Source organism: Halichoeres trimaculatus, unplaced genomic scaffold (genome assembly GCF_033239565.1).
Source record: "Halichoeres trimaculatus isolate MK-OKI-2021-1 unplaced genomic scaffold, fHalTri1.1 fHalTri1_scaffold_22, whole genome shotgun sequence".
In the NCBI taxonomy this organism is placed as follows: domain Eukaryota; kingdom Metazoa; phylum Chordata; class Actinopteri; order Labriformes; family Labridae; genus Halichoeres; species Halichoeres trimaculatus.
The window spans coordinates 10,358,878-10,384,986 of NW_027437200.1; the positions used below are offsets into that span (position 1 = coordinate 10,358,878).

The 26,109-nt window shown below is 41.0% G+C and overlaps 3 protein-coding genes across 9 annotated transcripts in view; 1 reads left to right on the forward strand and 2 right to left on the reverse strand.

Annotated features, from left to right (window-relative positions):
- map4k2 (mitogen-activated protein kinase kinase kinase kinase 2) overlaps positions 1–5,509 on the reverse strand; it is a 33,006-nt gene extending 27,497 nt beyond the window's left edge. For all 4 annotated transcript variants that reach the window (XM_074661994.1, XM_074661995.1, XM_074661996.1 and 1 more), the window contains exon 1: positions 5,046–5,509. In XM_074661994.1, the coding sequence (XP_074518095.1) occupies positions 5,046–5,138 (93 nt within the window). In that variant the 5' untranslated portion in view covers positions 5,139–5,509. The remainder of the gene's footprint in view (positions 1–5,045) is intronic.
- Positions 5,510–6,123: 614 nt separating this feature from the next.
- On the reverse strand, positions 6,124–14,797 carry men1 (multiple endocrine neoplasia I). 2 transcript variants are annotated; one of them, XM_074662216.1, is made up of 10 exons: positions 14,467–14,543; positions 12,618–13,082; positions 12,330–12,538; positions 11,712–11,840; positions 11,174–11,214; positions 11,002–11,089; positions 10,775–10,911; positions 8,647–8,791; positions 8,267–8,437; positions 6,124–8,165 (listed from the first exon to the last, which is right to left on the reverse strand). In XM_074662216.1, the coding sequence occupies exons 2-10, from the start codon at positions 13,051–13,053 to the stop codon at positions 7,623–7,625; spliced, it is 1,899 nt and encodes a 632-aa protein (XP_074518317.1). In that variant the 5' UTR covers positions 13,054–13,082; positions 14,467–14,543; the 3' UTR covers positions 6,124–7,622. The 2 variants fall into 2 exon arrangements, with proteins under 2 accessions (XP_074518317.1, XP_074518316.1); XM_074662215.1 differs by lacking the exon at positions 14,467–14,543 and adding an exon at positions 14,589–14,797 and having other exon boundaries at positions 6,125–8,165.
- Positions 14,798–15,471: 674 nt separating this feature from the next.
- Positions 15,472–26,109, forward strand: part of rtn3 (reticulon 3) — a 38,162-nt gene continuing 27,524 nt past the window's right edge. The window contains exon 1 of one of the 3 annotated variants that reach the window (XM_074699175.1): positions 15,472–15,776. In XM_074699175.1, coding sequence (XP_074555276.1) covers positions 15,686–15,776 — 91 coding nt within the window. In that variant the 5' untranslated portion in view covers positions 15,472–15,685. The remainder of the gene's footprint in view (positions 15,777–26,109) is intronic. The other 2 variants (XM_074699176.1, XM_074699177.1) reach the window with 2 other exon arrangements.

Genomic DNA, 26,109 nt, shown 5'->3' on the forward strand with positions numbered 1-26,109 from the left:
ATCAAGGTCATAATGTGCTGTTTGAAATGCATCAACACATCAGCCTCAAAATGATCATAAATTATGCAAAGGTAAAGAATGTTATGGAGATGTTGTGCAGAAAAGGGGAGAAAAGTAGGATCATATATGGATGTAGTTGGATCAGGGCCTGTTTCAACTGACAGCATTATTTTTCAAAGCATGTTTTCTTTACAAATCAATGCAGGTCTAAGTTTTCATCACCCAGTGTCCTAAGTACAGACAGCTAAATGGAACACCCCCCAAAGATCAGTCACAACGTCAGGAAACAAGGAGACAGACAGATCCTTAGGGGGGATAGAAAACAAAGAGCAACATTCATGAAGAGACGTTTTATGAATCAGATCCAAAAGCATCCAGACGGCTGAGCAGACATCCAAATAAACAGCAGACCTCTAACAGGATTCATAAAGTCAGAGACCCTCAAACCAAACCTTAATGAGAGCCAGATGAGATTCAGAGCTAATGTTCGTATCAGAAACTCAATCATCTGAAACAGTCTGGAACAAAACATCTACTGATGAGATCCAGGATGAGTTCATTACATTAGTACTTACAGAGGGACTGCAGGAAGACGAACAGATGGACATCAACTGTCAGGCACATCAGGGTCTCTGTCTGAGGTGGTTCAAAGTTTGCAGCTATTAAAGGTCAACCATGGATAAAAAGGTGTGGGGGATATTTTCTTGGCTCACTTTGGGCCCCTTAGTACCAACTGAGCATGGTTTAAAGTCCACTGCCTACCTGAGTATTGTTGCTGACCATGTCCATCCCTTTATGACCACAGTGTACCCATCTTCTGATGGCTACTTCCAGCAGGATAACGCTCCATGTCATAAAGCTGGAATCATCTCAGACTGGTTTCTTCAACATGACAATGAGTTCCCTGTACTCAAATGTCCTCCACAGTCCCCAGATCTCAATCCAATAGAGCACCTTTGGGATGTGGTGGAACGGGAGATTCTCATCATGGATGTTCAGACGACAAATCTGCAGCAACTGTGTGATGCTATCATGTCAATATGGACCAAACTCTATGAGGAATGTTTCCAGTATCTTGTTGAATCTATGCCATGAAGGATTAAGGCAGTTCTGAAGGCAAAGGGGTCCAACCTGGTACTAGTAAGGTGAAACTAATAAAGGTTCAAAAAAAGCACCAGATCTTCACAAAACTGGTTCATGATGTGCTGCAGGGGAACGTCCATGGTCTGACTATAGCTCCAAGCCTCCAGAGGGCTGGCCAATCAGATTATAGGGGGTTTGCTTAGCCTTAAAGAGACAGCAGCAAAATGTTTCAGACAAGGGCCAAAATAAGGGTTTTCTAAAACACCAGTAAGAGAAAAAAAAATGTTTCTTTAGCTGTAAATCATGTAAAGATAGTACAGGGGCACCAAGGAGACAGAATAAAGCATAAATAAAGCACATTACCCCCTCTTTAATGAAAGCTGTCCATATTTGCATTAACAGAGAGATAACAGAGGGCAAAACATCAATCCAGTCTAGATCTAAATCTAATTTGGTTTGAGGCCCCGCACATTTTTGAGGTCATATTTCATTAGTCTATGATAAAGCAGCATCACTTCTCCACAAATCAGATCAGTATTTTTAACCTCCATAACACCTGCCTGTTTTCTATAAACATTTCACCTTCAGAGCTAAAACCCTGTAGCTCTACAGCAGAGGAAGCATCTTAAATCTGTCTTAGCATTTGTATAAATACACTCTGCTTTATGATCTGTATTAGCCTCCAGCTCTCTCTGACTCTGTCGGGTTTTGCATAAATAAGTAGAAACTCTGACGTATAATAATCTGCTTCCACGTCTCAGCTTAAAACCACATGAGGAGTCAAAACATGACTCATCACTTTAAGAGCCATGAGTCAAACTCTTATTTCCCTTGGCTTTATGCCGCATAGGTTGGAAAGTGGTTTAAGGAAACAAAAACGGTATCACTGTGACTTTTAAAGCAGGAACTGTGACCTTCAGTGGACAGCTGTGACAAAATGCACTCTGCAGTTTTCATCCCTTAAAGAGAAGAGCTACCATCAGACTGCAGCCTGAGACCACATGAGGACAGAATCTGTCTTTTCTTGGACCAGCCGGGACCAGTCTGAGCCTCAGACGGACAAAGGTCAGGACCAGCAGGAGGAGTGTCTCTGAATGATGGCAGTGTGAAGAGTCCCTAAAGCCTACACGGTCACATGACCAGAGGTCCAGGCTGGACTCAACCCACAAACAGCAGCAGTGGGAGAAATAATGAGCTATTGTGTGTGACTGTAGGAAGATCTGTTCACATTCAGAGAAAGACATTTGTGTATTCACACACTCACACACACCGACATGTCTACTTGTGAGAGTAAGGCATCAGGATCAGAGCAGGCTGAGGAACAAAAAGGCTGAGAGACATGAACTGATGTGAAAATGTAAAGTTTGTGTTTCAGTCTGAGCTGAAGGAGGACTCAATCTGTCCTGAAGACTCACTACCACAGCATGTTAGTGTCGACTTATCTTAACGTCGGCAGAACAGTTTCATAATGTGCACGTTTTGTCATGCTGCAAGAAACAGAACCACTGAAAATAAACCAAAAACGATCACTTCTCTTTTGCCACACATGAGATCTGATGGTTAACAACTTTGGTATGAGAGATTTAGCAACAGAGCAGGAATAAGAATTTATTAAAAGCTGCAGGAGCTCTGTGTGAGTCATTCTTCAGTTTACAAAGTAGTTAACCACCATTTTCCATCAACAAACTTCCCTTTTAAAACAAATTAAGGCTTTAAGAGTAATCATGGCATCATCATTAGATAAGCTTTGACATCAGAAATAAACTCAACCCATAAAGTGTGAAAATATACTGCATCCTATGGGCAACGATGTAAGAATGCACTATATGCTGATGAGAGTAAAAATGATGACGACTGCACTTTACTTTGCTCAATATGAGCCACAAGAATTAAGAAAGGATGAGAAAATACCTCAAAGTTTCAACACAACTAGCCTTTGAAGTCACTTGACAGGTCATCATCACACTGAAGATAAAGTGAAGGAGCACAACAGAGAGCACATTAGAGGGCTGAATAAATATGATCAGAAACGACACAAAACTGAATCACTAACGCTTAAATAGGTGAGTTTGGTTGATACTTTTTTTCCAGGTTTCAGACAGTAGATTCAGCAGTTAATGGTGTATCTGGGACAACGTCGTGAGTCTTGACTACTCTGCTACTCTGTGTAACAACACAAGTTTGAGCACAGAGGTGTAGAAATTTCTTGGTAATGTTTCGATATCAGCTTTTAGAAGCAGCTTATTGTTGGTTATCAGTTTCAGCTCAAAGGTATTCTATATCATGTATCCCTAACCTGGCATCATGATGACATGAAGTCACATCTGAGGCTAGAGGCCTCTCAGTAATCAGTGGTGAAGTTGCTTCATCACGTTTACTGTGCACATTATGTTTGTGGCATCATAACATCAGTAAGTGTCAGAGCTTAAGCACCTGCCTCAGGAGCACGTGAAACTATCAAGACTTCACTATGATTCCTGCTGCTTCCTGTCTCCACAATGCAACGCTTTAATTTGAAAGGGAGGATAAAACAAATTGATATGAATATGCAGGATGAATGAGTGATATAAGAGCCCACACTGGGCCAGTGCATCTGGTGCGTAAAAAAAGAAACAATACAAATTCTTTCTGCAGGATGCACGAGGCACCGGGCGGGTTAGCAGCACAGGATGTTTGCATCCTGACACTGAAACCAGCAACATACACACACACACACACACACACACACACACACACACACACACACACACACACACACACACACACACACAGATTTTCTTTTATAGGTTAGCTGAGGAGTTGTACGCTGTGATTTAGTAAAAAGACTTGAAAACTTTCTTCCTACAGCTTGAAAAATGTGAATATCTCTCTGTATGTTTCTCTTCTCTGATGGTTAGCTGAATATCTTTGAGTTATGGAGGAAATAACACACTTTACTGGCATTCTTACAGTATTTTCTGACATTTCAAAGATGAAAGCGGAGCAGATAAGTCCAGGAAATAATCAACAGATTAATGGAGACTGACTGTGGCGTTTGCTGCAGGTTTTAACCTTTTAACTGGCACACTGATTTATCAAATAAAGCTCAAATTAATCCCTTTTTTCATTTTTAATTTTTTTTAATGTATTTTTTGCAGGTTAGTGCTTGAGCTGATGTTGTTTTAGATTTTCACTTTCATCAAACCTAAAATGCAAAATATCAACATCAAGCGTGAAAATCTGTCTCCAATTTAAATGTAAATAATATTTCATTATATAATGTTAACTGCTTGTTGTTTCTCTTACAAAACACTTTAAAATACACTGAACTATTAATAAAAACATTGATAAATGAAGTTAAAAGATGTGAAAAAAAAGTCCTCATGTTTAAGAGGATAGAAATGGAGACTGACCAGATGTTTACAATTGAAAAATGCCCTTAATTATGTGTTTATCATCCAAACAAATCAGGAATTGTAGTAGCTTGAGTTTTTCTTTAGAAATAAATCTCAAATAGACGTTTTTATCTCACTATTTGGGTCTTCAAGCGAAATTATCCTGGTACGAACAGTAATGATGATATTATTTTAAAAAGAAAGTAAAATACAGCTTTTGGAGCAGGTTTTCTATCCATGATGTCATCTCTGTGTCTTAAAACATCTCTAACCTGTAGCTCAGCAAGTGCGCGTCAACCTGTGTAAATAACCTGTGTGTTAACGGTGTTTTTATGAGGACTGAAAGGGTTAAAGGCACAACAACACAAAGACACCGAGCATCTCCTGCACACACACGGTGGCACACACACATTGAGACACACACGGACAGTCCCGAGCCTGTAAATATTCAGATTTTCAGGCTCTTTCAGATCATGAAAAGCTCTGACAGATTGATAAACACATAGTTCCACCTTTCTGACAGGAAGTGAGAGCCTCGCGGTGCGTGTTTGTCCTCGCGCGTAAAACACGAGGAGCGTTCACACTCACCTTGAACACATCTCCGTAGGTGCCGCACCCGATCCTGTGGATCAACTCGTAATCATCCAGAGGGTCCAGAAAGGAGACCCCTATCCGGTCCATGATAGAGACACCTCGGGGTGCTGCTCACACACTCATCACAGCTGCAGGATTTACCGCAAGACGCAGAAAAACACTCAGACGGGCTTAGACAGTAAGGGGGTCCGAGTCAGACTGGATCCAGAGTCAGGCTGTGGGTGGATGTCGTCGGTTCCTGGAGCGTGAACTCCTCAGACAGACACACAGACAGAGACACTGCAGAGTTCAGTAACTGCAGCCTCACACTCTCACAGCATCTCTGAGTGTGTGTTTGTGTGTGCCGAGTCCTGAGTGGAGCGGGAGTCAAATCACGCATGAGCAGAAGCACACCACACTGTAAAAAATGGAAAGAGAAGCGTACAGTCCACACACCTTTGTGCGTAAGTGTCCAGGTTCTGAGATGAAGAAACTATCTGAAATGAACAATAAAATCAAATACCCGATGACCGATCATGTCGGAAAAAAGTAAAGGGGCGGTTATCAGCAGGGGCGTGTCCACACTGAACTGCAGGGTGGAGCAGCCCATCTTAAACTTATGCAGGGTGGTATAAGAGTTTGCATACACCCACATACATCAATTAACATAACTTAGCTATTTGGTTTAGAGTACTTATGTATGCCTGATTTTGATCTCAGAAAGTCGTCCTGCAATCTGGACACACTTGAGACTGTCTACAAAGTGCAAAACAAAAACAAAGAGGAAACTACAATATATAGGAACTTCAACATCAGTGTTATCAAAACCTGAAAAGGATTTAACAGCTCTGGACATTTTATTCTTTTAACCCTTCATCACTAGAGTTGATGTTGATATCAGAAGCTTCGCCCCTTCCTGAAACGAGAGCAGTGCTCTGTATGTAGACTAATTTCCAGCTGAGCGCTTTAATTGCAGAAACAATACAGAGGCTGCAGGCAAGTCATCCCCTGCAGAACGTTTATCCTGTGAACTACAACAATGTTTTTTTTTGTAGTGTACACTGCTGCCTCACACACCTCTCACACACCTTCACAGTTTGTTTCCATCAGATCTTTATTACTTGCAGATACAAAAACAGACACAACAAAAATGTAAGTCAATGTATCAGGGCCCCCTAATGAGGCTCTGTCTCAACAGTGCATGGTCTCCAGCTCCTCTCTACGCATCAGAAACGAGGCCTGACTCGGCTAATCCGACACTAAAGGCCACCTACTGTAGAAAAGAACAAAGGCAACGTAAGGCAACAAAGAGCTAGCAAGAAAGAAGCTGTTGATAGAGCAGAGGTGGATCAATGTTACACAGTAACTATCCTAAAATCATCACTTCCAGGCTTCAGTCATGAACGTGGTCCTAATGGTGGTTTTCACTCATCTGTACGCTGGATTCTGGAGAAACTTTGGCTTCAAACGTCCATGTGTAAGTCAATCAGAAAGTTATAGTCCGTGTGCAATTGGCTGCCAATTAATACACAAACTAATGAGTGTTTACAATCTGTTAAACCAGGACCAGGCTTTAATTCTGGCTGTAGATAAATAAAAACTAAGAGTTCACTCCTTCTGTTTAAAACCACGGTGGCCCACTAGAGCAAACATGCAGTAACTGCTGAAATGTTTTTTTCTTTATCTTGAGGGGGAAAAAAGCTGCAACTTCAAAAAAGACAAGACAATGTAAAGGTTGACTGAAGTGCAAGGGAACAAATACATTATCAGTACTTTGATGATGCAACTGGGACTGGAACAAATAAATACTTATATTGAGAGTGCTCCAGGCCAGTAGGAGGCGCCAAGTGACTGGATCATGGTGTATCAAATGATAGGAAAGAAAAATACAGCAATACAGAGGCTTGAGGTGAGATCAGGAGGTAACGAACCCAACAGGAGATGCTGAAGGTCTGGCAACTGACCAAACCATAACCTTGAATGGGTGATGGGTGCAGATTTCCACTCTTCATTCCCAAACGTCGTGCGTCAGAGGTTAGAGTCCTGACAACTTAATTTAAAGTTAGTAAGTCTTTGTTGTCAAACTTCCATCATTCCTTGCTGAATTTACATTCTTGTTTGTTAAAGTTATAACATCCCTCAGTCCTTAGACATGCTCAGCTTCAGCAGCATCTTTTGTCAAACAATCAAAAACTCCTTGACTTGGAAGTCTGGTCCCACTCCTCCAGTAATAAATAAAAGGGTTTTCCACATGGCGCCCCCTACAGGCATTAAAACTTTATTCTGTATTTTTCCCTTTCCTGCAGTGTGTTTCTGTTGTATTTAATCTTGGTTTATTAAAAGGTGAATGAAGAAGAATTGAATTCATGTCCTCCTGTGTTTGCAGCTTTTCTCCCCAAATCAAAATTGTTTTAGCCGCCCGTTTGTCGTTTGTGGCCGCCGCATAGACCTGATATGTGGAGAGGGCAACTCAAAACTATTGCTGGAAACATGAGACTGAACTGATGAAATCACTTGTAAAAAGGTCGACAAATGAAAGTGAGATGTTCCTGTTCACAGTATGAGTCTCCTCCTCCTCCTCCTCCTCTTTGTCTACAGAGACTTGCGCTGCCTCTTCATGAAGGACATGGAGTAATCCCCGCTCGGCGTGCTCTTCTGCCTCTTCATCTGGACCTGGGACTGCGCAGTCAGCTGCAGCTTGATGGCGCTGGAGTTGACCTTGGCGGCACACAGTAGCTCCTTCATGCCCTTCATCTTCTCGCTCTGAAACACAACCACAGGTCGGGGTGGGGAGGGGTCAGCAGACGGCGACACCTCCTGCTGCTGGGAGGAGGAGGTGGGAGAGGAGTCTGGGGACGGGGATTTGGGTTTTCCTTCAGTGTCTCCTCCTCGCTGGCCCTGAGAGGAGCGCCGGCGGCCCCCTCCCTCTCCCACCTTCTTGGGCTGAGCAGCTGGAGGCTGGGAGGTTGCGGAGGGGGAGGTGGGGGAGGCAGCAGAGGAAGGTGAGCCCTGCTCCTCCAGCTTGGACTCCCTCCTGGGGCCTCGTCTGCGGCCCTCCCGAGGGTCGTCACTGGACTGGTCGTCTTCGTCCTGAGACTCAGGCTCTTTGGTGATGATGGAAACCTTCTGACGCACCTGAGGACCAGAACACACACATTAGCTCCAAAAACACACACACACACACACACACCGAACACACTGAAGTTCAAGGCTCATTGATTCCTCCACTCTCTCACCTGAGCATCAAAGCGGCTCAGGGACTGGACCAGGTAGGTGGCCCAGCCCACATGGAGAACCGGTGTGGGACTCCCCTCCTCCCACTTACAGATGCCGTCATAGAAGCGCAGCAGGTGAGCGAAACATTCAGAGTCCTGCAGAGCGGACAGAACAGCCGCCTGCTTCGGCTCCTGAAACACATGGTACAGACAGAGGAGGGTTAGTCTGACATTTACCTCACCTGGTTTATACACGCTGTCTTGGTCAGGACATCTGATCTGGACCACAGAAAACGGAACTAAAGCCTGATGACTCCTGCTGAGGTGGTGCAGGTTATTCAGTCTGACATGAACAGCTGAGAATGATCTGAAAACGCTCCTCTCCAGGAGGGTTTACTCACCTTGTCAGCTCCTTCTCCCCCCTCTCCCCCTTCTCTCGGGCTCTCTGCAGTAGCAGTCGTCTCCTTCAGCAGATTTGGGATCACATCGTTTGCAATGTCAAAGAACTCTTTGTAGATCTCCTCGTCCTCACGGAAATAGTTATACCTGCAGGAGAAGAGACTTTGAATACTGTCACCTGCAGGATGGCACTTAATGTGAATTTGCTTTTACAAATCATCATAATCGTTCAATAAAAAAAGGAAAAAAAGGATCTTTGACTTTGATTCTTTGACCTGCAACATGCAGATTATCACTCCTGACATGCAACAAGTGAACTCTGCAGCCTGATCTTTGACCGTTACTAACACACATTCCTGCAGGAGCAGAACAATGCAGGAGCAGGAAGAGGAAGCTGGTGGTCGAGGAGGGAATGTGGAGCAGAGGAGGGTCAGCGCTGATATTTTTAGCTGCAGGAGTAGAGAGTGTGAGGATGCAGAGCTCCACACTTCCTGATTTACACAACACACCCAACAAACTAACAGGGGCAGAGGTGGAGGCTGAGCAGTTAACAATTTCAACCCCTGAATTAACTGTACTCTCATTAAAAATTAATACTTCATGTTCTTAGACACAGCAGATTAATTAATCTAGCCTCTTTGGATCATTCTCTGGTGTTCTCCAGAGCAGTCAGAAAGGTCAATCAAACATTTGCTGCCATCTTGTGTTCAGCTGATGGAACAACATCTGAAGCAGCTGCTGCAAGTTACATGGAACATGTGATGACCGTATTCTGTTAATTTTGAGAGATGCCTTTACTCCAAAAAATATACAAGATGAAAACTCAATTAAGAATAATGTTTATGAACAAGAAAAGCTGCAAAAAAGTACTCTAGAGCGTTTAAATAGCAGTAAATAAAGACAAATCTAAGAGAGGGCACCCTGAGTTTCACTTTCTATATGATGCAAAAAATATACAAATATGAAAACACCACAACAACGTGATCAACAAGTCTTCAGTTTTTTAAGGACAAACAACCAAAACATGGGATCTGAAGGCGCTTTCTTTATGGGAGATAGCTGTCTCTGAAACTTCTTTAGAATTATTAGTTAATTTAGCTAAAAGTTCAAGCCAAAGAATCCAAACACTGAAAAAATGTTTGTACCCTCACATTTATAAATACCAGCCAAAAAGCAAACCATATTTACAATAAAAGACACTTTTATGGCTGAAATTAAACTGAAATTTCAGTATTTTCAAACATTTTTAGCTTGAAACTCTATTTTTCAGAAACAGAACCGCCAAGTTAACCACCAGCTAAAACATTTAAGAATTAAACTAAACAAAGGCAAATGTTTGTGTGACTTGAACTCAGCTTTCTCTCATGTCTTGTGTAGCCCAAGCTGTTTTTGAATGTTGTACATTGACGATTATTAACTAAGATAAATCTAAAAAGGTTGCATTAATTATCAAGCAAATCCATAATCCAGATTCAGAATTAGGGAGAGGCAGAGACCAGTGGATAGAAGCAGCAAATGTTTGATCATGACTTCACACTAACTACTGACAAAACTGTATTTAAAAACTGCTAAACTTTATTCTGGAAGAGATAACAATTAAATCAAATTGTTATTCATTTTTGGGTTTTCTGTTGAAAATTATCATACAGAAAACAGTCAAATTGACTGCAAAAAACACTGAAATTACTCCGATTCTATTTTAAACCAACAACCCGTTTCCTTCATTGTTTCTTGTAGGATTACCCATCGTGATCAGACAGGCATTTTAAGTGTGTAAAAACAGCATGACGTCTTCAATACAACAAAGGCATAAAGATGAAATAACAGAGATACAAGACACAAAACACCAAACACACTGATAGAAAACAAGAGAAATTCCCCCTTTTTTGTCCCTTTTGCTTGTACTTGAAATCATTTTGTGGTTAAGGATGGAAAGATTTGGCCAACCAATCATGTTTCACACTCCTTAGACAGAGGTTTTAGTCCTCAAGCTTCAGCCTGGGTTTGATCCAGCCTTTGGTCCCTCTCTGCTCTCTTCTCCTATCCTCTCTGAATAAAAGCCTGATGATATATTTAAAAAATAAATTAAATAGTAACATGTTTCAGTGTGTTTGAGCAGGGAAGACTCACTCCTGCATGACCTGAGCAGCCTTGGCCCAGGCCCTCAGGGCGTCCCTCACGTTCCTGTGTCTGTAGTGGAAACCAGCCAGGTACATGTAGGGGTAGATGTGCTCGTTGTTGTAGTGCCTCTGAGCAGAGGTCACAGCCTGACAGAGACACACAAACCACATGAGTATGGATAAAAAAAAACTGAAATTGATGTTGGTGACTTCATGGAGAGCTTACTAAATACTCACATTGAGGTGGATCTGCAGGGGGTTCTCCTTCCCTGGGATTGGATCCTGATCTTCAAGGTCTGCTAGAGTGCCCATGGCCATGGGGTACCTGGAGCATGGGAGAGAACGGGGGGGGGTTAAAAGAATTTCTTTCCAGAGGACAGGAAGTGACACTAATTCAACATTATCTCACCTGTCCAGGTCTCCTCTGTCGTACAGCAGCCAGAGGAGTTTCTGTACATCAGGGAGGAAAAAGTCAAAGATAATGAGGGAGAAATCACACAACAATCATGATTTAAATTAGGTCTACAATTTCAGCATTACTTTTTACAACTCTTTTAAAATTCTCTTCTCTTAAAAGTTAAAGTGTTTGTGAAACAGGAAAGTAACTGTTGTTGATTCTCACGCTGACTGTTCCTGTAGGCAGAGCTCTAAAGTGCCTCATCATTTCACCTGTGGATGTTCACTGTGAGGTAACAGCAGGAAATGTTGCTTATTGTTGATGTTGAGCAACATTTCCACTCAGATAAGAAATAGCTCACAGCCATGTAAGTTTTCATCTGAAGTCTGATAAACTTTAAAATCACCTAACTCAAGCAAAGATTATAGAAATGTAAAGTTTAATCTGTTGGATCATTTAGTTCAGTTTCCGTCTGACTCTCTGGTTGCCTCTTCTCGTAACATCAACCTGAAACTGAAACGTGTGGTTGTTGAGCAGCTGCAGCTCTGACCTGTTGAAGCTGTAGGAGCTCTGAGCTGTCGGTGTGCAGGTCCAGAGAGGGGTTGATGGCACACACCATGAAGGCCACCTCCATGTTTCTGTCACACTTCATGTAGGAGCCCTTCAGATACAGCCAGCTCTGAGGAACACACACACACATACATGTAAGCACATACATATGGATTCAACAAAAGCAGTAACACATTGTTAGTAACGTCTTTGCTTCATAAGCACCCACGAGGGGAAATTCCAGTGTCTGACACACCACTCTGTGGGTTTTGTGGTGTAACAAAGATCAAACAGAGGATGACTCACACAAAGGTGGAAACAAGAAAGCTTTGACTTTCTGTCAGTAAAAAGAAAAAGGGAACTTTATCAGAGCTGAGAGATAAAAAAGATTTCAAGTATTGAGACACTTTTACATCATACAGATAGATTTAACTGTCAATAAAGTCAGTCTGCTGTCCCAGCACATTATAAGAATACAAGACAAGACCGAGCCAGTCTGGAAATATGTCATTACACTTTGCAAAACGAGAAGAAAACACAGGAAATGATTTCAGTAACCTCTACAGTCACCAAGCTCTGTATCTAAGATTGATTCCAGGTAACTGAAGGTCGTCTTCACCTTTTCACTGACTCCTGCTGCGACTGTCTGCCCCCGTCTGTCCTCGTTCCCTTTTCCATGCCAGGTGACCTCTGCTGTTTCTTCACCATTTTTTCCAAAGATGACCCAGGCGTGGTCTTCTGAGAGAGCCAGGTGGACGTCCTTCAGACCCAGAACCTGACAGGCTGCCACCACAGCAAATGCAACACCTGAGCTGTCCAGTTTGGTACCTGAAATCAGAGCTTGTGTTACTCTCCTTAACAAACTCCACTCAAAACATACTCTGCTGTAGAAGTTACAGTATCATACCAGTGATGAGACTGAAGAGGGACTGGATGTGGGCCCGATCCTTGAAGTAAGACCGGCTCAGACTGTTCCAGATTACATCTGAGACCTTCTTCACAAGCTCCCTGCTGGACCCAGAAGCAGTCCTGCGGTACTGAGAAAGGTCCACAGCCCCGCGGATCTGAGCTGTGAAGCGCTCATACAGTGCAGAGATCATCCCAAGCTCCACGGTAGGGAAACAGGAGCTTGGGCAGTCCGGCTCCAGTGGCTCAAACCGGACCCCTGGGACATTTATGGGGATGACCCGGTTCACAGCCAGGAAGTGCTCAACAAAACCCAGGACCAGAGAGAGGAGGGCGAGGTCCGGCTCAGCTTTACGGAGCTCAGCGTCAAACAGCTGGACCACGCCATCAATGCCCCGCAGAGGGAAGTGCTTCTTCTGGGATGAGTGCAGACCCATGACGACTCAGACTGTCCTCACCTGAGGGACTATATTTGACAGAGCAGAACTTAATCTCTACTGATTTCACACAATGATGCTGCAGAACAGAAATCAAACAACTGCTCTGAACATTGATAAGATTTGACTGTACTGTTACTCATTTATTATTTAAAGAACATACATTCAAATAAAAAGCTGGAACATATTTTCTCTTTTTTTCAACACTTTGTAGGATAAAGCATTTTTGAAGCAGAAGAAAAATCTACATTTTGATAACAGGTAAAATTAACAGTCATACAAAATTATGTAATACATACACACAACTTCACTTCCTACAATATATTTTAAATTCTGGCTGATTGAACACTGAAACTTACAATCACTATCATATAACTTTTATTGTATAGACTTTATATAGACCCTCCCTGTAAAACTAATATCCTGTCATATTTTCAGGCATTTTTTTACTTGTTTAATCTTTTTATGATGATCAAATGTAGGTAATTGAATTTTTAAGGTTGTTACCTAAAGTTTTAGTTGAACATTAAACGATTTTAATTTTAGCGTTAGAATTCATATTATTTTCAAGTGGGTCATAACTTTTGATCATGGCCCATAATATGAAGAGTACAACAAATAAACGTATTTTTAGTCACACACAACGTGTTTTATCAGTAACGAAGATAGCTTTTGCAAGCGACATTTAAATGTTTTAAGGACGTTAGAATCGCCTGATTTATTTAGTCAAACAAGTGTCTTCCGTTATGAAAAGAAATATATAATCACATATACGTATTATCGAGAGGGGTACATTACCAGGAAAACATTTTAATATTAACTATTAAAGCTCATATTCAGGATCCCACCAATAATAACTTCAATCATGATGTCATTTAAACAAATATAAAATAAAATAGGACACTGACCCGCGGCTGAACAGTCTGTGTGGTTGCGTAATGTTGTTACATGAATGCTGCTATCAGGAGCTGTATGGCGCTTTGGTGGGCGGGGCACTGTGTCTGCTACATAGCTACTCACATACAATGGAAAACTACTAATAAGGGCTAAACGGTGCAGAGTATTTTCTTTTTACAACTCGAGATTACTTCACATAAATAAAATAAAACAGACTGTTCCACATTTTACAAAAAATAACATTTTAGAGGGATTACTACGCTAGCATGCGTGGTGAGATTATGAAAGCTAACTAGCTATTTTTACTATGATGAATTAAAATTAGCTGCCGATTTTAAAGCTTTGTTTGCAGTATCTTTGTGAAGATAGAAAAAAAATATGTAAAATGGGTAGAGCAAAGAATTATCCTGAACAATGAGAGGATCAGCACCGGTCCTCTCAGCTTTACAGAGCAGGTGGCTGAATGATGTGTGAAGCAGCTAACAGGCTAACGAGCTGCTAGTTCGCTAAACTCACCTCCTGAAGATAATACTTCTCGCGCTGGGGCTCTTTATATAGCGCAACAACCTGCCGCAACACTGACTTTCACTATGGGTTCATAAAGGCAGAAATGAACTGATTAGTAGGAGATAACGTACCTGTTTCCTCACAGACGTAGCCACATGTTTTTTGTTTGTGTACCCCCTTCTTTTGCCGCGCACTTCTTTCTGCCAGAAAATCAATTGCAGTGCGTCATCAGCCTCTGTGTTGGCGCGCGTGAGCAGATCTGGCAACATTAGGCGGGTAGCTGCTTGGCCGCTACCACAGGCTGTCAGTCCTCTCCATGTGCATACAGATCGTCAGCGTTGCGTGCACTTTTCCATCAAATGTATGCTGGGAAATGTAGTTTGAAATAAGTCATCGGTATTACTCCCAGTAGAGGGCAGCATGATGTCAACATATAATGAACGGCTTTAAAACAGAACAAAGGTAACCATTACATAATGGAAAATAGGGTTTACACAGTGTACAGTTGTTATGATGTATTTTAGACTTACAGTAACGGTATTCGAGTGATAATTTAAACTACATAACATAGTATATGATTACACTGTCGACGCTGAACGCATTCAAGTCACTTTATTTTATACTACGGTTCATTTTTTTATATTAATTAAACCCTGTGCAGCCTTCGAGCGATATGGCAGTAAACTGAACCTAAACAAATTCACTCTTTGTTTGTTGCGGGTTTTAACATGGTGTCTTGTCTGCGTTCAGGAATATTCTTTTTGCTGCCTTCATATACTGTGGAATATTTGTACACCACTGACTGTACACCTCTATCACATGCGTTATCTTGTGAAATTTCAATGCAGCGAATGTCCTGGAACAGTATCTATTCGCTTAAAAAGGATAAATGAGTGTGGAATACTCGGACGTTTTGTTGCTTTTGTATCAGATATGATGTTGCACTTGACCGCATGTTGTTAATAAGATTTAAGAGCCTGAGCAAGGACCTTGAACGCCTCACAGCCTACATGTTTTCCCCCTCCTCCATCAGTCCGCCTTGTTTCCCTCCATCATCTCCACTCAGCTCTCACAGCTCGGACGGTGCGTTAAGGTGCAGACCCGAGTCCCGTTCTTGGGGGGAATTAGAGGAAAGTCAGACGACATATACGCCTTCTAAAGGACAGTATACGACTCTTTGAGTTTAGAGAACAGACACTTCTCCGCCTTTGTGCTGATTTACAGTAAAATGGATCCAATGACTCAGTCCGCCCAGATATCATCGTCGCAGGGTTTTGCCGATGGACAAAATTCAGCTACCAAAGAATCAAAGATGTCCGGTAAGAAATAAACTTATATTTTGCTAAATATTCTTAGGTTAATTTTAACTTAACCCTTACTATTACATGACGTTTAGCCATCTTTGTGTCGGTGTTATAAATGAAAGCGCCTGACGTAAATGAAGTGCACTATCACGCAGTAATTTAATATATATGTATATTTTTCATTGTTTGCTGCTTTTTTCTTGTGTGTGGTTGTTGAAGCTTTTATAAACCTTAATAAGAAACACCTGTGGTAGCTAACGTACATATCCGGACGCTAGGTTGCCAATCATCCCTCGTGCAGCGTTCGCTTGACGGTGCGAACCCACTCAGCGAACTGACGCATTTGTTGTGTATTACGGGCAGCCGTTTCGCTGCTCAGAGCATGCTGGGATACCTGGCGACGCGAACCTGGGCGGCGGCGCCAGTTTTTCCTAGCAGTTCTCGCTTTATATTTCATAAACAGTAATGTTGAGAAATCACTGCTATACTGAAAGGTATTATGAGCTTTTTGAATTGAAAAGACTCCTTAAATTAGCTATAAAACGGCTCGACGAACTGGTCGCGTCAAGTGGGTTCGCGCCGTTGGCCTACAGTTATGTTGTTGATAACTCTATTCACAACGTCTGCTCAAGAAACTATGATATAAGGCTGCTTTATTTATGAGTGGAGCCTCAGTTTTGTTGAGCATGGTGTTTAACACATAAACACATAGAAAGATGTGAGTAAGACAGCAGAGGAACTGTATAGTATAATGCAGTACAATTGACGGTCATCGTTACTCGTATGGAGAATGCGTGTTTTGTTGAGCTAATTTTGATTAAAACGGTAACACAGTCTAAACACGCGGTGCCCAGAAGATTTAACAGTAGCCGAATTGAACCATGCATGTGAACGAGCGTTAATGTAATCTTACATCATGCTTTGCACAGCGGGTATGTTTGTTGACATTTAAAGAAGCCTCACTTGACAGTTTTTATTATGATATTTGGTGTGACAAAGCTTGGTGAAATGTTGCGATGCTCTGCACTGCAGAGGCATTGTTACTGGGCCATTGCCAGTGAAGGGAGGACCTCTTAAAGGCGTATTGCTCTTTTTGTGTCAGTGTCTTGATAATGGCATTAGTCCACAGACAAAAACTCAACCCCCCAGCCTCATTTCTATTTGTCTAATACCTACCCCTTTTTTCTTATTGGTTTCACTGCTTTTTGATAACAGTCTAGACCAGGCTCATTAACCCACAGGAGCCGTGTTGACTCCCACCCGTTCGGGCCTTATTGACAGGCTGATTGTGTATTATATGGAGGGAGTGGCCGTTCCATCAGTGTGTGTTTGTATGTTTGTGTGTGTTAAGCTGTCTGATTTGATCTACACTAGTCGCTGCATGTGAGCTGCTGGTCTTCAAAGCCATCTTCTCTTAATCAAAGGATTGTGAGATTTAAAGCACATGTGGTTTATAGGCGTGGTCAGCTGGATGAGGCTAGGCGTGGCACATCACGCCTCTCTGAAAGTTGTTATCACAAAGAAAGAGGGAGGAAAAATTAAGATTTCTGGGAACCCACTGGAATGAAAAAAAATATGCTGTTAAAGATAATTACTTTCATGTTGATATCATGTGGTTTAAAACATCTGACTGATTTATTAGAGTAATAAACGATGTGGATCATAATCCTGTTTGTCTCCTCTTTGTGCTGAAAAAGTAAGCAAATTATGTGCAAATTTGGAACATTTGTGCTTTATTAGGTTTGATGCACCGAATTAAGAGTTTATTTATGAGGAATGTCAGAAAATACCAATCTCTTATGTAATCATAGTGTTTTGATACTGAAATGCATCTCATACAAATGATGAGTAAGATGAATATTTTACATTTTTGTATACTTTTCAAGTTCTGATTTCTCACAAACTAGATGACACTTAAAGTTATGATTCTGTAAGAGTAGTTACCACAGTTTTCTTTTAATACTTTGTAACTTCTCACCACTATACAGCCCTATTATTAACCAAGCATATGTCTGCAGGCAGAGCGTATCTCTGCATCTCTGAGCGGTATTTTCTATCCACCACCCACATCTGTGATTTCAAAGGAGACTCAGAAACAGAGCGGTAGAAATAAATAGCTCTCCTGCAGCCCTGACCAGAAAGATCAGGGTTGTTCTCCCTCCGAGATGACGGAAACCTTAGTCATTCCTGCACTGCTGAGTCACCTTAAAGAACCAGCTTTAGGCCATGAGGTCTGCATTCATATCATATGCAAAGACTAGACTTTGGCTGTCATCATCCTACTCAGAAATACCAAAGATATATCTCTAAAACAGTGTGTACAAGATGTGCAACAACAGGATGAAGGTTTTTTGACCAGAAAACTGTCTTGACCGCTAATCAGTCATTTGTTTTGGATCAATTTGTCAGGTATGGTGTCAGTGCTGCTTGTGCAGACGGCTTTGCAAAAGCTTATTTTGTTGCTTTTAAATGCATTATTTGCTAAACTGCCTGTAAATGCAGGAAAAGGCTTTACTATAAGGCTCAGATTGACTTCAGCTGCAAAGAGAAGCAGACTGTGTTTGAATTAAGCTCCTTATTTCAACGTCTTTTAGCTTACACGTATTACGATACTTAAGCAGATATGTTTGTGTCTTGAAAAACTACTAATCTTTGCTACTCTAAAACAAACATTACTGCATTTTCCGTCTCTAAGTGATTTGTTTCACAACCCTGTCAAAAAGTTGCTCTCTGTCCACATGTCCCCGCCCCGGTTGGAGTAGTTTTCGTAGTAATCCACACCCGATGAGTCTTCCAGGCTACCAGATGGCCTGGCCCGCCTCCTCAGCTTCTGTAATGGAGCCCATTCCACTTGACTGATGAGTGACACGAGTCACAGAGGAAGTGGCACACTTCAAAATGAGGACCTTGTTTCTCAAACTGCATTACATCAGAGATCCAGGGGAAGTTAGCCTCTGGATCAATCCATGTGATGCTGCAGTGTCACTAAGAAAACTTTAAACTGTGCACACAGAAAGCTGCAGGTCTCAGATCATTGAGCTGAATTCTAGTGTTATAAACTGTGTTTATGTCAAGATTAAAAGAATTCGAATTGATCCAGTGCATTGTTTCACCAGGTTTTAATGTGAAACACACAAATATGCCTCATCAAAGCAGATCTTGTGTATGAGAGATTTAGACTTTTTGTTGAAGAATTCTTTGATCAGAAACAGCTGCTGCATCATTCTCTTCAAAGCCACCCAACCTTATTAACAAATAATCAAGTTAACCTCACAGAATATAAGAGTTAGTGGTCTAAAGTTCTATCTAAAGATGTTTAATTCTTCTTGTGGTTGCATGAGTTTAAAGGTAAACTTTACAAAAACACTCCTAATGCACTATGAAGGATTTGTGCAAACTTTTTGAATTTATGATCCTTGAAAAATACAAATGAAAGGAAACTAATTTTCCATTCGACCAAATGAAATGTCAAAGTGAGCACTGTCATCTGTGACTGTTTACATCCAGGTAGTAGAGCTTTACAGCATTATGACAGCAAAGATACAGCTCTAGCTAGTGGAGGGGAGGCTGAACTATAGTTAAGATACAACATATGATTGAAATTCTACTCATGATGGTATTAAAATATGTTCAACCACTCAACTGACAAGTATTCCTGGTGTCAAGTTGTGAGGATGATCAGTTTTACAATTTAATCACATATTTATGATCTCCTCATCAGCATTTCCGAGGGTGTTTCCTCCCTCACTGCCTTCCCCCTTTACCTTTTTCTGTGTGTTAAGCATCAATTCTTTTGTTTTTAACCGTTTTAATTGTTTGTATGAGGTGTGTTGACTGTGGCTCTGGTAAATATCTCTGTTGCTGACACAAAAACCTAGCAGCACAGCACTTAACTCTTTGGCCCTTACAATTGACCTAAAACCTAAAATAGTATTTCAAAAGCCAAATTTACACCCTGACAAAAAGGGCTAACCATCTAAAGTGATGTCAGACCAGTAACTTGTGTTTCCTATGAGGTAAAACTAAAAGTTTAGGGTGTTTGACGGAGTCTGGTGCAGTACATACACCATCTTTTTCTGGTGAAACTGTCATCGTATTCTTTAACAAAAAGGTCTATCTACAAGTTATCAGTGGTGAAAATGGGGGTTTAGTCTGCAGGCTAAGTATCACCTACACTAAGCCAAATCATTAAGAATCACACGAGAAGCCACAGCCTGAAGTTTTGGCCTGTCTGAAGTAGAAATCAGACAGTGGGAAGTATTTTTTCTAGATTTGACTATACTTCAGTAGTTCAAGTGTGCAAGTCATTCCCACAACAGTCACACATGGTTGTATTAGTGCTGGAGTGGGATAAATTTGTTTTGATGTTAAAAATGTTGATTTTATTTATCTATTCACCTTATACATATACAACGGTTACCTTGAAACATAGCTATCCCCCTCCAGGGGTTATAAAAACATGTGTACCTGCTTAATGAGTCACATTGATGCTTACATTTTTTAAACATGAAGCTGTCAGAGGAAATGTTAGTAAGTATATGAGCTGTAATTTTATTGAAATAAAAAGTTTGTGATCTCAGATGATGTTACTCGTCATAGACTGGTTAATGTTTGTCAAAAAACAAATAAACAAACCTGTAGAATCCATGTATGGTTCGTTCTTTCATTATTCTGTTTCAAAACAAGATCAAAAAAACGAAAAAACTGACTTGTTTTTTTGTTCTTCTGTTTTAAAACCAAAACAGAAAAAACGGAATAACAGAAAAACTGAATAATGTGTTTTTTCTGTCCTGGTTTGACTGTCTCATTGAAACACACTGGAGTGTGCATGTGCACGCGGATAAGATGGAGTGGATCGTCATTTCTCCATTTTTAAAACCAGGACAGAAAAACATGTTTTTTCTGTAATTCCATTATTCGGTTTTGGTTTTCAAACAGAAAAACAAAAAACAAGTCCATTTTTTCATTTATTTGTTTTGAAACAGAATAACGAAAGAACGAACCATCCACGGATTCTGTAGACTGGTGGGAGGACCTGAAACACTGAAGAGTCTTGTTTTGCGGACAGACTATTGACAAAAACAGACATTACAACCAGTCCCATTGCTGCTCAGTGGGGCAGTCTTCTAAAGGAATTCTCAATCTCTCTTTAATTACAGTTGCAAGGTTGTCATTAAACATTGTTTATTTTTAGGAAAAGACAAAATGAAAAACATAGTTCATCATATGGGAAAAACCCTCTACATGTTGCTTGCAGATTTAGAAAGTCAATTTTTTTGCTTCTCAAAGTGATAACACCATGATATTTATGTGATTAAGTTATTAGGACCCAAATTATGTGAACAAAATGTGTCTCAGGTATGGGGATAAGATGACTCTTCTGTGAAGGTTAAAGTGTAATTCCTTGTTTTTCCCTCACTTTGTGTTTTTTCATGTCACGCTTTCAGTTTCTTGTCTTTTACTCTGCTTACGCCAGTTAACATGAATCTGTTCCTCTTTCTGAGCATGACTCTGCTGTAGTTAGCTGAACCACAAACCCACTGATTCACTTCTCTGCTTGTTAACACACTGTCTCATATAAATCTAACATCTAACGTTAGTAAATGAGTCCTCTTCTCATTACCTTCGCTACAGCTGACGTGCTGTAAACCTCACAGAGGTGAAGCTTCAGGGAACACAAAGTTCTTTCCACCTCCCTCTGCTCTCGCCTTGCCAACATGGCCCTCCTCCTCCCCACTTCCACTCCCTGCTGGAGCCGACCGTATCACTGAGGTCACACAAGCAATCAGATCGCCCTGAGGGGGAGGACGGTCGGGATATCTGGAACACCAGGGCAGGGAAGGCAGGCGGTGCAGCTGACCCACCATGCACCATCATTTTGATTCAGAGAGGAGGGAAAGAAGCAAAACTGACCTCCAGAAAACAGATTTATTAAACAAGTGAGAGCTCATGAAAGCTGCTAAACTGCAGTCCAGGAGTCCAAAACTGTCGGGATCAAGACGTTCAGTCTTTCTTTTTCAGTGGCACAAAAAGTGGGATGGGGGTGTGCAAGTCAGAGGGCTCTATCTGCTAAAATCATGAGCTAAACTACTTATGGATTTTGCATTTTTTTTAATTTTCTATAATGTTATTTAAACTGTAAAAAAAACGATAAAAGCTGTTTCCTGTGAAAAAAATAGTTCCTGTTTTAAAAGCTACACAATGAGCTGTAAGCAGTGTGAGCTCCTCTTGTTTTGAGCCTAAAATATCTTCCAGTCTTTAACCATGTGAGGTTTTTACCATCCAAAATGACCCCCCTTCTCCACAGCTTTGAAAAAAAACTGATTAAAACCCTGAGTAATGCAATTTTATCATCAAATATCTTGTTCTGATGCTCTCCTGCTGCTGCTAACTTCTGTTGCACAGCTTTTTTCTCCAATGAGCAAAAATCCAGACTCTTAAAAGATAAAATCGTTCATCACATGAGAAGAGAAAGTTAAAAATAGCATCAAGATCTAACAGATGAGCACCACAACAGTGATTCTTTGGGTATTTTATCTACATTTTGCACAATAAATTGGCTGAACAGCTCTTAAATTCCCCTGTTTAACTCGCAGCAGGTGTAGGAGGCTGTGTTAGCTGACCCTACAGCTGTTCACCAGCATCATGAGCAGGCAGAAAACTGACGACTGCAGAAAGAGGTGCATTTAGTGGACAAAGATCCAGAGAGAAAGGACTGTTTAGAAGAGATGAATATGTGACCCTTACAAGGTGATAAATACGACGGTTGGCATCATAATGTCAGTTTGCATTATTGAAAAATAAACTCTGAATTATATTATTTTAAAAGCTCTAGCTGATCTTTCCTACTAAACTGGCTGCGCAGTTTGACATTTAAACTAATTTCTAATCTGTCTCTTTTTGCAGCTCAGCTTTCTGCTACATTCAAATCACACACAGGTCACTTGCAGTCCTCCCCAGATCTGTAGCTGCTGCTTTCTCTAAACTTTATTCAGGTGTAGTATTTCCCAAACTGGTGCCAACAGTGAGAGTGAGATTCTGAAAGCTTGTGTCATGATATTCATTTCCTGAAGATTTCATAAAACTTCATTGTGTGCAGGTTGAAGCCTCCTGTAGCCGTCTGCCCTGACCAGAAATACTGGTGTGATCCAGAGGGCGTGGTGTGTGAAAATAGGTAGCACTCATGTGAATCTGAGAGAAGGAATGCTGCACCACGAGGGCACACCAACCCTAACCTGCCCAGCCAGCATGGTCTCCACTTGAGCTGAAGCAAAGGGCGACGCCGAGCGCTCCTCCCTGAGCAAACCTGAAACTCCCACGTTTTCAGTCCTCACCCATGAGTTGAGATTTTTCTGCCCTGGCATTCCCAACCTGCTTGGTGACAGCAGGGAATGAGGTGTGACCTCGCTGTTGTTATCTCGCTGGAGGCTGTGTACAGAATATTTGATGTGTGAGCGTCTATGCAGGGCCTCCTCTTCTCTCTGCTGGAGTAGGCTGCAGGGATTTACTCCGTGTCAGACTCCAGAGCTCCGGTGACATGTCAAACTGATGTGAGGAGATAAGGTCCGGTTTGGTGTCCCAGTTTATCCTGGAGGTGTTAGAGCAGGTGAAACGCTGCTGTAAGGTGCAGCCTCAGGGTTTCTCTCCCGGGCCAATTTCTACAACCTGAGGCCTATTTTTATATTCAGGGTCTAATGAACTGAACAGTTTTGGTCTTTTTTTAGGAGTAATCCTTCGAGGGACAAGTATCAAATCAAAGCATGTCCACTTAAGCTTTTGTTTTCATCCCTGACAGGCTCAGATTTTATCTGAAGTGTCTGATAGCATTACAGAAAGTGCTTCTAACTAAACAGAGGCATACACTCATAGATTGTACAGTTGAGGATTCACTATTACACACAGATGATACCTGTGCAGCCTGACAGGAAATCTGATGACCATTTTCACAGTTTTGTCTCAGCAGACAACAATCAGATGTGACTAAAAATGAACTAGAGGGGGATCTCTCTCCCTCCACTCTCATCATGCACGTGACAAGTCTGCAGGAAACATAAATTCTGCTCACGTGTGCAGTTTTCTTTAATTAAATTAAAGATATTATGATTAAAGATTCCACTTTTCCTGTTTATATGAATGCTCAGTAGGGGTGTAACGGTACACAAAAATCACGGTTCGGTACGTACCTTGGTTCTAGGATCATGGTTCTGTACATTTTCAGTACAGTATGGAACAAAGCAAAACCATTTGCTTGTTTAGCATGTTTATTAAACCAAAAACTTGCCATTATACAGCGAGGGGGGAGGCTCTTCAAGCTCCAGTTGGTCGTTAGCAGCAGCCATGATGCACAATTCAGACACAAGCTCCTGTGGCTACGGAAGCTCTTTGATATTTATCTTCTGATTGGCTCCCCGTGAGACGTCACGTCCACATGATATGCACATGATCGCAAAGCACGAATCACAGACCACTTTCCTCATGAATATTAAAACGCCTTCCCTGCTCAGCCTATCAAAGACAAGTACTCACGTTAAAGAGCCATGTGCAGCGGCTAACGTAAACTTACTGTACTCGTTCAAATACAGCACTGTACTAAACCGAACAGCCTGATGAGCGGTTGACACGGATACATGTACCGTTACACCCCTAATGCTTTGTAAAGTTGTCTGTGTGCAGGCATCAAGCATTGAATTTGAATCAAACCACTTTAAAATGTGCCAAGTTGTCCCACTGTTATCTACATATTTCTTCTCTGCTTGGAGTGATGTTGGCCCAGCAAAGCAAGCCCATCTTCAGAGACTAAAGTCCTTATGGCAGCAGTCGCTGGACTTTGTCACAACTGTTTACTGTAGGTTTTTATGCCATCTCAGCTCTACACATTAGAAAAATAAAGCTTCAGTGTCTTCATTGTCTTCATCTTTTGGGTTTTCCCTTTTTAGGCATGACCACAGAGGGTCCTTTGTTTCCAGTTCATGTTCCACATGTTAAAGCCTGAAGTTGAAGTCGTGTTGGCTTTAAATCAGTTTTGTGTCTGTGAAGTCTGGTGAAAATAAAAGTGGAAACTTGTCGTGTTGCATTGAGCGGACGTCCTCAATAAGGAGAGTTTTCCCAACTAGGGTTAATGTGGTTTATGATCAAAGTGAGATGTTTGTGTGAAGCATTTTTATTGTAATGGAGGTTTTTTATAAGAAGTGGTCCATCTAAACATAGCTTTAGAGAGAGAGATGTGACCAACAATGTTACAACAACCTAAGCACATGTCTCAATAGATGGAGCAAGAATGTAATTTTTTTTTTACTGTTGATCTGACTTTTAGCTGTTTCATTTATTCCTGTTACTTAATCATTCAGCAGAATTCCTCAACAAAGTCTGGATGTAGAGCAGATGAGCTGTTGGTCTCACTTTGTCTAAACCAAACTTTTTTTTGTGCTTTTTTCACCTCTAGTCTGTTTATTTTGGTGACAGTCCTGTGTTTAACTGAAAGAAACCAAATAAAAACAGGTCAAGGAGGCCACACAGACTGTTTTTGTTGAGGAAATATAAGGATATCTAACTCTCAAACAGAAGTCCTGTTTTTGTGGGATCCTTTTCAGACACTTATGAGTAAAATCTGAGCCTGTTGGTGGGGAACAAGGTTATAATAGTTAACTGAAACGAAACTAAAAACGAAAACTAAAATTTAAAATACATTGCAGTTAACTCAAACTAATAAAAACTAGAAAAGAAAACAAACTATAAGTAAACTAAAACTGTATCTTGTGTTCACAAAACTAACTGAAACTAACTAAAATTAAAGACAAAATTCCCTTAGTTATAGTTTCTGACAATATTAATAGCCTTTAGGATTTAAATTAATCAACACATTTTCCCAAACAATTTTAGACAGTTTTAGGCAGTTGTCAGTGCCGCACAGCACCATGATCGTGACGTACTGGGACGAGCTTGTTTACTGCAATGACTGGCTGTGCGCTGTGCTGCGATGAAACGTAGGGGAGCAATGAATCAGAGCATCTGTAATAGTTAAATTGTTACAGAGTCCAAGTTTTTATTTATTGAAGCTCATATTGTTTTTTTTATAATTTATGTTTATATTATTTTTATGTAATTTATGTCAACATTATTTTATATAATTCAGGCTTATATTTTTTATACTAAGTTTATATTATTTTCATGTGTTTAAGGCAGCAGCCAACATTTCAGTATCAGCATTGACTGAGCAGTGAGCACTATGTTGGACTTGAAAATAAACAGTATGACAAATATTTACTCTGTCCTTTTTGAATCCTGCACCTGGTTAATAAGTTATGAAAAACTAAACTAAAACTAAACCTTGTTGCAAAAATCAAAACTA

Excerpts from the sequence above, each read along its gene's own strand:
- men1 (XM_074662216.1), bottom strand. The coding sequence starts at position 13,053 with ATGGGTCTGCACTCATCCCAGAAGAAGCACTTCCCTCTGCGGGGCATT. Across the intron at positions 12,539-12,617 it reads CCTCTTCAGTCTCATCACTG|GTACCAAACTGGACAGCTCA; the intron begins GTATGATACTGT and ends CTCTGATTTCAG. Across the intron at positions 8,166-8,266 it reads TGAGCCGCTTTGATGCTCAG|GTGCGTCAGAAGGTTTCCAT; the intron begins GTGAGAGAGTGG and ends TCTGGTCCTCAG.